Source organism: Cryptotermes secundus, unplaced genomic scaffold, assembly GCF_002891405.2.
Source record: "Cryptotermes secundus unplaced genomic scaffold, Csec_1.0 scaffold18, whole genome shotgun sequence".
In the NCBI taxonomy this organism is placed as follows: Eukaryota; Metazoa; Arthropoda; class Insecta; order Blattodea; family Kalotermitidae; genus Cryptotermes; species Cryptotermes secundus.
The window spans coordinates 31,419-43,508 of record NW_019735461.1 but is presented as its reverse complement, the minus strand read 5'-3'; the positions used below and the strand labels follow the sequence as shown (position 1 = coordinate 43,508).

Sequence of the window (12,090 nt, the reverse complement as noted above, 5' to 3'; positions counted from 1 at the left end):
CGCGGTAGCGTAGTTGGTTGAGACATTATGCTACAAGCCCGAAGGTAGCGGGTTCGAGTCGCGAAGAGTTGGATTTTTTTTTAATTACCTAATCCTTCCAGCTGCTCTATCACCCTGGGGCCTACTAAGCATCCAACAGAAATAAGTACCAGGAATCTTCGTTGGGGTTAAAGGACGGCCTGTATGTAAGGTTGACAACTTTACCGCCATCTGTTAGCCGATTGTCTAGAAGATGTAGGAGCCTCAACCTCTCGCAACGCCATGGGCCTTCACGGCCTATTACAGGCATAGCTTTACTTTTATATATTTAATCGATTCATCATAAACACCAGGCATATTGGAATATATTCAAAACACAAATCGAATTTATGTCTGTAACTTTTATATGAATCACTTAACAATTTGGCACATATTTAAAAAATACATATACGTAAACAGTTCATGACGTTGACCTGAGACAGAGGAAGTAACAACGAATGGATATAACTACAGAATGAGGAGATTTATAATCTGCATCCCTTAATTAATTAGGACAATTAAATCAACTAGAATACAAAGATTGAGGCACATAGCGCGCATAGGAAGATCAGAAACATAAGTGTGAATCCTCAAGGAACGATACCGCCGGGAAAATAGAAACAAAACTGCGAGGATAATATTAATACGAATGTAAAATATATTGTCAGGAAACGGACTGTATACAAATGGCACATGACTCAGCGGCGAGCTTCCTGTATGCTATAAAGATTTTCCAGTTTTCACAAAAGCAAGTAATTCTTTGCTAGCTGAGTAACTGTAATTTTTCAGGAAATATCCTTGATTTTCGCGTTAGTTACTTGGCTACTGACGTGGACTGAAGCAGCTCAGGATAAGGTTGAGCTCCTGGTGTCTGCGGTACAGTCTCGTGAGAACAAAGTTACGTTCAAAATTTGAATAAATAGGCCTGCATGGAAGATCCCACACCGCGCATGTCTACAAGGTGAGACATGGATGGCGCCAGTGTGGGGACCCGCCGACCGCCTGCAGCCCGCGGCTCGTGATTGATTACATACCCCCACTGGAGGAACGGCGTATTGCGAAAACTGTCGGTAGTTCGGGGCTTTCTGTTGACTCACACCGCCCGAGGTGCAACGGTGCAGCTAAACTTGGGCGCATGCACAGCGGCGCGGCTACAGAGAAAGAAAGCGTAGAATGACTTTGTTCCGACATTTGACAGTCTCTTTTAAACGGTACATAAAGTGAACTGGCAACGTGGAAAATATGTTGCTATATGTTCCCAAATTTTTATCTCCAGTATTACTAAATGGATTTTGCAGAAATTGCTTATGGCATTGTACTTTAAAATATATCAAAATATTTTATTTCGATTCCCACTGGTACACTGTAATACCTGCTTCACATTTTTGCAAACGCGCAGTAAAATACGTTAATCAGCGCAATATAACAGAGTCCTTAATAAGTTAAAGGTCAATTAACGAATCAAGAAATTTTGCAAATATATTGGACGCGAAAGTACATTCTCGTGTTTACACAATGAATCCAGTCCACAATCTCAATTTTTTTCTTCCGCACTCACTTCAATATTAACCCCTCATCTGCGCCTTCATCTCCCACTTTACCTCTTTCTTCCAGGTTTTCCAACTAAACTATGTATATTTGACATCTCTTTCAGGAGTTCTACACGAAATGTACATTTCATTTCATCAAATCTAATTTAATACATGACACAGAACATAGATCTCGTTCATATAAATTATACAAATTTAATTTCTGACATTTTTCGTCGTAGTGCATATTTGACGGAGTAATGAAAGCAAGTTAAATATACGAGTACACTATATTTGCAGTGCATATGCCGGTCTGTAGTGTTGATTACGCTTATAGCAGTAGCGTGTACTAGATTTGCAGTGTTGTGCCTTTGCTGATTATTAGGCCTGTCAGCAAAATCGACAACAAATTAAGTTCACGCTTAAAAATTTGCTCAAAATTGAAAATAACGGCTTTGAAAAATACGTCTACATCTGTTGTAACCGAAGAGTTCTATTTCTGTTATGTAACACAGTATAGTAGTTGAAAGTCAACTAACGTTTCAAAGGAACGTGCCTTTTTGCTTTTGTTTTTGTACAGAGTTTCTTCCAATTCAGAGGAAATCTTCTGAGAAGTGCTTGTCGTATGTTACACTCACTCGAAAACTTTGAAATTTAAATTACTTGGAAAGAAACAGGATTTTTACACGCCTGGTTACAAGAAACCCCAATCTAAGAAAGAAAGAAAGAAGAAATGCAAAAATTCATAAAATACCCTGATACAATTCTTTAAACGGAAAAGTGAAAAGTAAAATGTATGTTCAATGTCCTAGAGGAAATTACTCCGCTGCTTTCCTGAAAATGCATCGTCTCACTTCAGACAACTAACGACTGTCTTTGACGTTGCAGCTTCAAGGTTTGTGGTCGCACGATATGCAGTTAAACGAATCTGTCAATCAACAAACTGAAGCAGACAGTTGGATAGTTTATACGTCACTGTACTAGGAACCGCAACACCATTTTATTATTCTCTGGAATGCTCTTTATTAATGCAAGACATGCAACCCGGAGGCAGAAAATTCTGCGACTGCTGTTCTCAAGATAATTCGATAGAACGTCTGCCACAGGACTGTTTTTTCTCACAACATTCTTGGTTTTACTAAGACTCAGCAGCTTTGTTCGATGGAATATTCTAAGTGGCCATGATCGCTTTCTTCCAAATCCGCCCATACTCGTCATTTGCTGTCACTGGTACGTCCTATTTGGAGGCCACAAACCTATTGTTAGGGCGTCGTTAAGGAGAGTGTTACTGAAACTAGATTCTAGAGTAGACATGAGAAGTTTCCTTTAGTCACAAGCAGTGTATTTCTGCGTGCCCGGGGACGGGATAATTTCGCGAGAAAAATTCTGTAGTTTAAATATTGTTGAAGAGCTACGAATTATTACAACTGACTTATTATATTTTTGAGATAAAGCAAATATATACAAATAACATTACTGAGAAGCAAACGAACATTATATGATCAACACTTGTTTGTATTCTCAAGATGTAAAGCGGAGTATTAAACCGCGTATGGAATGAGCCCGCTCGTCTCCCTCACAAAAAGTTGTATTAGGCACAGAAAATGGAAACAGTATGTGTTTGTACCAGTGAACTGAAAACTTGCTACGTAAGGTCTTGCGTACTTTTTAAATTATTCATCTGTGAATACAGTAAGCCTATCCTCAATGAAAAATGAACTGATCGTTAATAAGTTCTTAATATCGCCGTTGTCCTACATTGTTTCGGAGTCCAAAGAACTCTAACTGATATACACTTCTTACGCCACCGAATCCACTGAACATAACTTGGGGTTCACTTTACAACATGAGAGGCTGTAAGGTCCATACGGTGGAAAACGTAACGATGTAGAGGACAGAAAGAACGGTTGTACAAATTGAATTTTAATTTTAGTATAAATGTTCTAACTACTCTAAAAATTAACATTTTAAAATAATCTCGCTGCAGCCACCTGCTCACGCTGGTTCCTTGCTCGCGGATTTTATACCCTGAAGATGGAGACGATAAGTTCCTCCGAAACGTCGGTTTACACAATATCCACAAGGCGCTACGTGCCAGAAGACGGAATTTTTCAAGGAAAGATATAATTATTTTCTTAGGCATTCCCAAGGCATGAGAATTATTCGTAGACGTAAGTGTTTATGGGAGGATAATTTAGGTCTATATTAGAAAACAGAGGCCGATCACAGTGGCCCCGCGGTCTAAGGCATGAATTGTCTTCCCTTGCTCGAAAGCTGGGATCGTGGGTTCTAATCTCACTCAAGGTATGGACGTCTGTGTGTGAGTTTCTGTGTTTGTGTTGTCCTGTGAGTAGGTATCGGCCTTGCGACGGCTGATCACTAATCCAAGGAGTCCTGCCGCCTGTGTGTGTGAGTTTCTGTGTTTGTGTTGTCCTGTGAGTAGGTATCGGCCTTGCGACGGCTGATCATTAGTCCAAGGAGTCCTACCGTCTGTGTGAAAATGATTACGAACCTGGAGACGAGAGCAGGATGCAACAAAGCGCTTTAGAGCAATTCATGAATGAATGATATTAGAAAGCAGAATGTGAAGATGTGAAGGGAAATTAATCTGTGTAGAATATGAGGTTTTCACAGCTTATCTTCTGGGACTATCCTGTAGATCACTACATGGCGTCTTGCTCCAGAAGACAACTGTGAATTGAATCTGCTCAGAACCACACACAGCGGCCACTCACGGACTTCTGTGAAAACGGCGAAAAACGTTCGATTTCCGTAAGTACAGAAAGTTCTTTGACTTGTAGAATAATTACCTAATTTTTTAAGCAGACCCTATTCGATGGAGTTATGATTTCTAATGTTGCTACTTTTGTCTATATTGTAGTTTGCCAGTACATCTAAAGTTATGCATAAGCCAAACAATGGTGCTGCAATACAAAATATATCAGAGGCTGTTACACTGCCAATGAACACGACCTGCAAGTATGGTCAGGTTTGGAAATTCCACCGCATAACAGAGGCTCTGTACTCACCAAGACTGGGCGTTTAACTAAAACGGAGGCAGAAAGCGTCGACACATCGTACTTTAGGACGTCCCCTGTAAGTCGGTCCGTGTAAAGAAACTGAGTTCCTGCGAGACACAGAGAAATAAAATTTTATATTGTAACAACTGTAGGAGTATTGACAACAACGGCAATAATAAGCAGAAAGAAAGCTACATACGGCCATAAAGGTAGGGACAGTTGGCACATACTCTGCTACTATGAGTGCTTTTACTTCGAAGGCAAGGCCTGCTAAATACTACAAAATATTTGGGTAAATAACATGTTCAATGATGTAATCAAATCAGGAAAGGAAACTGGCCGGCAAAAGTTACAGCCAAGTTCCTTTCAAATGACATAAACACAGCATCGTGAAACAAACCAAAAAATAAACATACAGAAAAGTTATAAAACTGGAAGCTCTCAGTGCGGCGAATATCCATGTTGTGATCTTATGGATTGACACAGTAGACTCTGGTAGGTGTTCGCCAACGTTTTGGAGGAACATACTGCTTCCCTCTTCAGGGCAATGGCGATGTATACACCATGTTCATCCAAAATATTGGCAACAACCTTCACGCTAGACTTCTGTCGTCATCCACAGGTCAACATCAGGACTTAGAAATGACTTCGGCGACTACTGTGCTGAGTTGTACTCAGAAGTAACCGGTTTGAGGAAGCCCAATCACAGGCAACCTATTTGTTTAGAAATCACTGTTTTGAATATCCCTAGCTCTTGTGTCAATTTTCAGCCAGCCCACGTTTTGGTGTTCTTTATACTTTGTGCACAATCTCCTTGGTACTCTTACGCCTTGCAGCCTTACAAGTATCCAGTTGCAGTGAGTCTACAGCCTAGTCCTTGGTACCCTGTGCAGTCAGATGCATTCAGTTCGAGTGAACATAATACTGGGCATTCTTTCGGTTCTCTTATCCGAATCAAGATATATGACGTCCCTCTCCTGCAGAATAAGCCTTTTGATATCAACAAAATTGGACTCCAGTCCAGAACATCTCCAAATTTGAGCTTTATGTCTTTTTAACCTCTGTTGTTTTGAAACCTTCCCGGATTGTTCAGATCGCTGTAAATTCCACACACACTATTAGCTCTTACTTCACCTCGCCTTGCTCTTTGAGAATTCGGGTATATAATTGCAAATTTTCAAGAAAATTAAGATCTAATATTATCTGAGATAATAAACACAGCATGGAGTCATAATTTATATTCTTGACGAAACTAGTCAGCATAACATATACAGAATTACAGACAGTATTTTTCTTGCATATTATTCATGTGGATAAACGGCAAAACTAAGATACCGGAATAATATCTATATTCGAAACAAAAATCCCTAACTTTGAATTATTTTGTAACCACAGAATCACATGCCCACTTGACACGAAGAAAAATGGATACAAGAAGACAATGGAGTAAAATCAACAAATTAAAATTCTCGGAATTGCTTCAGTGAAACCACTATATACAAATGAAGATATACGTGAAATTCTTTTGTTTTAAGAACAGTTTTTTTTTGTAAGTATGATTTCAACATTGGAGGAAGTAGTGTCAGATTAGATCGATACAAACTGAAAATATATTATAACTAGCTGCACCCGGAGCAGTATACGCCATTATAGTAGAACTTACAGGTTATTGAGAAATATCGACGCAATTTATCTATTTATTCCTATAAGTCATTTCGTTTGATGCATTCGGTTACATGATTTATCGCAGCGTCGCATCACATCATTGCATTAATTTGGCCATACAGCTTTGGTCTGATTGGCTTACAAGTCGATTTGTTCTTGCTTCAGAAGAATAAAAGAAATAAAGTTGTCCGCATCCTTGTTTTGATACAGCGGTGAGACCAAATGGTAAATCTGGCCGTGTATCCGGAAACAGCACGAGCCANTCCAAAAAGAATGCTACCATTTTAAATTACTGTAATTATGTTAATTATTATCTGAAAACGATTTAATATATTTTAAAACAAGGAACTGTCGATACCACCCAAGAATAATTGTCTTATACGGTGGATCACTTTGAAATTGTTTGCAAAACCCACGTTGAACAATGATGACCGATTCTGACTTCGCGAATCGCAGAACACAGAACGTTCTTTGTTGTCGAGTCGCCATTTTTGTTCACGGCGCTGTCTAGCGGCAGTAAAAAAAAACGCATTTAAATGCAGATGATACGTGAAACTTCAGGAGTTTTTCTATGTTTTTAGATATACTAAATCGTTTTAGCTAATAATTAACATAATTATAGCAGTTTAAAATGGTAGCATTCTTTCTGGAAAGTCCTGTATATAAATTCGTGATTTCGGGTTTCCTTGCACCGCCGCTGTTAGACAGTAAATATACTAAGACTGGGATTAGTGTCTCTAAACTACTCACATATTTTTAGAATGGAAAGGATTAAGCGATGAACCAGAGATTTGTTGTTTGGGATCATGTCACTGTTGAAGGCCTAAGATCTAATATTTCTGACCTGCTTATACTGGCATGACATGGCATCGAACTGGCCGAGAGAGACGATGGTTCATGAACTCTCGCCAGAGGAGAAAAATGTGGTTCGTGCGTGATGGTAAAGAAGTCGCGTGTTATGTGAAATGGCAGGAATTTTAATTACCCGGTTATTAGAAATTGGTCTTTTCAAGTTCATGGTTCTGACAGGATTTGCTTTCAGTTTTATCACATAAGGCATTCTTGCCGATCCTGTCTTCTCTCAACAGGATACATTTTTATTGTTTAATTGAATGAACATACCGGAATACTGATGCTTTTTCAGCTACACTTTTATGTAGGGCAGTGTGAGAAACAGCCTCAGAATTACGACTGGCTCCTAACTGTACAGATATAAGTGACAGTGGTCTGTTTAATCTAAGCCTACTCCCAGAATTCACTTGGGGGGAATGGTGCAGACTTTCATGTGTCGGTTACTTGACTGACTTTTGGTTTCTTTTGTAAGATTTCGAAACCAAGCCGGAGTACCGACCTTCCTGAAATGATTTCGAGCTTGTCTTTAATCTCTTCAAGCCTCGACTGAAATGATACTTTAAAGTAGGCCACAATTACCTTCATCCAAATCTTTTCTTACACATCGTTTGTGACTACATTTTCATTCCATTGGACACTACATAGAACTAATATTTGAATCATCCTGCTTAAACAAATTCCAGGTCACTCATTATTGTTTTGGGATTTTCATCCATGGTTTATTTAATAAAAATTTTAAAAACTTGCTTCGTAAGAGAAATCGTAGGGCTTTGAGTGAAGACCAGGGAAAGATCTGGGAGGAATCAGCCGTGGCTTATTTTAAGGTACTTGTCTGTAAGTACCGCAGGAAACTGAACACTTCCAGACAATATATCTGGTTGTCAGATGTGATTCGAACTGGATACCTTCACACGAGATGCACTTCCATCCATTTACCTTGAGGTAGACCGCTCAAAGGAGCACTTGGATCGTGAAAAATATGGGGTATACGTAAATACATGTGGAGCAAATGCCCACAGAATGGTCTCCTACTGGCCACAAACACAGAATGTTCCCTTCAGAGAGGGTTACGCGATGTCGGTTGTTTCTTACACGAGAACAACACAGAATAGGTACATCAGTAAAGGAACAAAATACGCGTAAAGTGACAAGTCTGTTTCGGTGTTGTTAGGGTAGTGATCGGCTTTGTTGCGATAAACAGTTGGTGAATTTCGTAACCCCTTTGATAATATTGCTGGTTCATTGTGATCTAGATTTCCCAATTGCCGCACCCGATATGTTGTCCGCGTTTTTAGAGCTCCGTTGATATCCCAGAGGATCACCTGGCTCTGATGAATAGGAAACGTCCATGCAAAACCGAGAGGTTCCGTCGAGGAAACGTATCAAGGCACCTCCAACGGAACATGACGGTTACTTATCGATTTTGGCAGAAGGAACTTTATTACGATTTACAAAATACCGTGTTTAGCTACGCAGTATCAGTCTCCATGGTCGGACACAATCCGAAATCACTAATTTCCAGAAACCTAAACACAAAATAATGGGGCAGAGAATACATCTTATTGGAAATAGAAGTCCACTTTGGTATTTTATATTCAGTACCTGGAAACTCGCCAAATTATGCGACAGATGGATCCATGCACAATATTAGTGGTCACAGCAGTAATCTGAAATAGTTTTCATTTGAGCAGGCAGAGCATAGATTATGGTTCCTGCTTAATTTCGAGATAATTTTAGCCAAATTTCTAACTCTACCATTGACCTTTTATAGAAATAAATTACAGCAATACCTTGCATAGTCCGGATTCACTGTGGTCCTGTTTGAAAATTTCGAAAAAAACTAAATTTTGATTGAGAAAAATAAAAATAAATTCTGAAAAATTAGTACACAAAATTATTTTAATACATATACCCTTTATACGGTCAAGTCTCTTTTTGTGCGGTTTATTTTCATGTGGTTTTAAAGTTATAAGAGCTCAAGAACGAAAGACCCGAGCATAGGTAAATATATATACAACGGGGAACCCCAGAAAAAATTTGAAATATATATCGTACATGACAGCTATCGCTGGAGGAGGCGAGAAGAGCACTACTTTAACGGAATTTTGGAAGAGTACAACATCAGAAACGTTATCGAAAATATAGGCGAAGCATGGCATGAATTAACGGCAAGCAATAAGAGGGCAGTATGGAAATACCGTATTTACGCATGTATAGGCCGCGTGCGTGTATAGGCCGCAGCACAATTTTCAGACAGAAATTATAGAAAAAATAATTTTCTTGGAATATTATTTCAGGAGTATTACACCCTGTATTACTAATTACGAATATAATTTTTTTAAATGAAATGTGATTTCGAATATTTCGAATATAAGCCGCACCCCAGTTTTCCTCTTGAATTTTTGGCAAAAAATGTGCGGCCTATACATGCGTAAATACGGTATATCATGCCACATTGTGCAAATGATTTCGTTGGTTTTGAAACTAATTTTGCTGAAGTGACTAATAACATAGTGGAAATAGGACAGCAACTTGGTTTCAATGAGTTAGATTCTGTCAATGTAATTGAGTGCATCAAATCGAACAACTAGATAATGAAACACTTATTAACACAGATGAACAACGGGCTTATGAAGAACGGGAGGACAACTTAGACAATGACGACTGTGTTGAAGTGCCTGCACGAGAATTAACAGCTGAACAACTATAACAAATTATTGCATTGTTGAAACCTTGTCAGAGCATATCATGGAAGTTGATCCCAATATTGAACTTAGTCTTACAATTCGCCGAACGGTAAACAATGCAATTCGTTGCTACAAAGAAGAGAAAAGGCCAAAGAAGAAAAATGTTGCAGACATCAATATTGCAATTTTTAGAGAATAAAAAATGATTTGCGAAAACATGAATTTTTAAAAATTATTTCTAATAAAGACATTTGAATTTATTAATCGCGTTTTATTTATTGAAAAGCGGATATTTTTTTTTGAACCAATTATAATTTTTGTATGTATTTAGTTCCTCGATTAGTCCGGTTTCAAACAGTCAGGGATATTGGCGGAACCGATTACCCGGACCATGCGAGGTACTGCTGTACTTCTTCTATGTGAATATTTCTTTGATTTCTTAAATTTTCCCTTGCTGAATAAAAGAGCGCATGTAATTTCTAAAATTCCTAAGATGAGAGAGTCTCTGGCTGTATTAAATAATAAACAGTTCAAGAACAAAGACATGTAACAATTCCAAGCGATATGCACAATTTAAATTCAAAAGTGTTTGGTGACATATCTCCAAAATTATTATACAGACTTGGCATTTCTGTAGGAACCTGCAAAATTATGACAGTTCGACCACGAGAAAATGTTGATGCATCATATTTATCGATCATTGCCACTGCGTAGGAAATTGTTACGGTGCCACACTAGCAGTAGGATTTCGTGTGAGTGACGTGCTTTCAGTTAGAATATATGGAAATCTACGCATTGCTCCCATATATACAGCGGCCAATGACATCATTTGTTTAGCGGATGGAAGTAGAATTCACCCTTCCACTTACCCGATATCCATGTACCAGAAAATCCGACGCTACTCAGCTCACCAGAGATTACTTCCTCAAGTCCGAATGCTCCCTTGGCTCTGTTTACTGGAGGCCTCGCATCGGTCGCCAGCAAGATCGGTGCTACTACACATGTTTTCAGCAATATCTTCATCATTCAGGCAACAGCAGAGAAAAAAAAACGGTATTGGTTACATTCTTCACCAGAAAGACATCTCAACGGTCCCTCACCAAAAGTAATTTTGCCACAGGCAGTATTTGGTTTCATGTATTGGCTCTCTTGATTTGTGTACATACAAAAATATCTATGCCTTCGACTCCAAGAGATCCATATTTGTCGGTGGCAGGACTGTAATAACATCCGAACCATTTTCCTAGCTTCTAGATTATAGTGGCAGTGCATCAATTTGTTACCCTCTTCTAAACTTAGTGTTAAATTCATTTCCAAATATGTCACTGCGTACTGGAGAAATGCACCTGTACGCTTTCATACGCGTAAAAAGCGGCCGCACTTCCCCTAACTCCATTTTTCTCATAGAGACCTTGGTCCTGCCGACCATGATGTTCTTCTTGGAGGTAACCCCAGCGGTCGGCGATGGATAACTCTTTTGTTTGCTATTTTCATGTGAATTTAATTATTTATTTCATGGTATAATGCATTTGCTGTAACACAGTGACTTTGTTTGACAACACTCAGAATGGCGACCGTCACGTCGAATATTAAAGCAGGGTTCATGGATACACATCTACAAGCCCTGCATTTTGGGTGAAGGATTAGTAGTACTCGTAACACACGAAATTTTTCCTACACTGTGAACATGTATTGCCGCTTCTCATTAAACATTAGACTTTGTCTTACCTGAACTATTGTTGCAATTGCCATGGCAGCTTCTCGTGGTTCTATCTCCCTTCCAGCTCCACAACGAAATGGAGCTTTAAGGTCGATTTCCCGGCTGTTAAGTATCTGCCCCAAATGACACCGGCGGACTTCTGTACTGTGCGGCAGTGAGATAAGCAAGGCCCTCCCAATACTGACAGTGGTGACGGATTGGCACTTATGTCATGACGCAATTTCATAAGGAATTACACATATTAAGGGTTGTGTGATTTAATTCCAAAAATTCTGCACAGCGCATTGTAGATATTCTTCTTGGAATATTTTATTTTGTTGTCTTACTCTCTTCGATTCCTTAACCTTTTCGCGTGTTCTTACACCAAGGCCATTGTTGATGCAGAGTTCGTTCCTTGCTTATAGTTACAATTGGCCATAAAAAGTAGAAGTCTATTAACGACTTAACAACAAAAACAATATTGAAATCACATGAAATTGCTGATAAAGCCAAACAGAAAACAAATTATACAATTTCTGAGTAAACTAAATATTTCCTCTTTCAGGAAAGAGGACACAAAATTGCGAAGTCACGTCTGCTCTTCCATGAATAGCAGAAGA

General features: G+C 38.9%; 1 protein-coding gene across 1 annotated transcript in view; it reads right to left on the bottom strand.

Annotated features, from left to right (window-relative positions):
• The window catches only part of LOC111869258 (venom dipeptidyl peptidase 4), a 47,880-nt gene extending 36,205 nt beyond the window's left edge, over positions 1-11,675 (bottom strand). Inside the window, exons 1-3 of the mRNA XM_023860638.2 lie at positions 11,500-11,675; positions 10,641-10,788; positions 4,577-4,674 (exon numbers count right to left, since the gene is read on the bottom strand). Coding sequence (XP_023716406.1) covers positions 4,577-4,674; positions 10,641-10,788; positions 11,500-11,523 — 270 coding nt within the window. The 5' untranslated portion in view covers positions 11,524-11,675. The remainder of the gene's footprint in view (positions 1-4,576; positions 4,675-10,640; positions 10,789-11,499) is intronic.
• Positions 11,676-12,090: the final 415 nt, after the last annotated feature.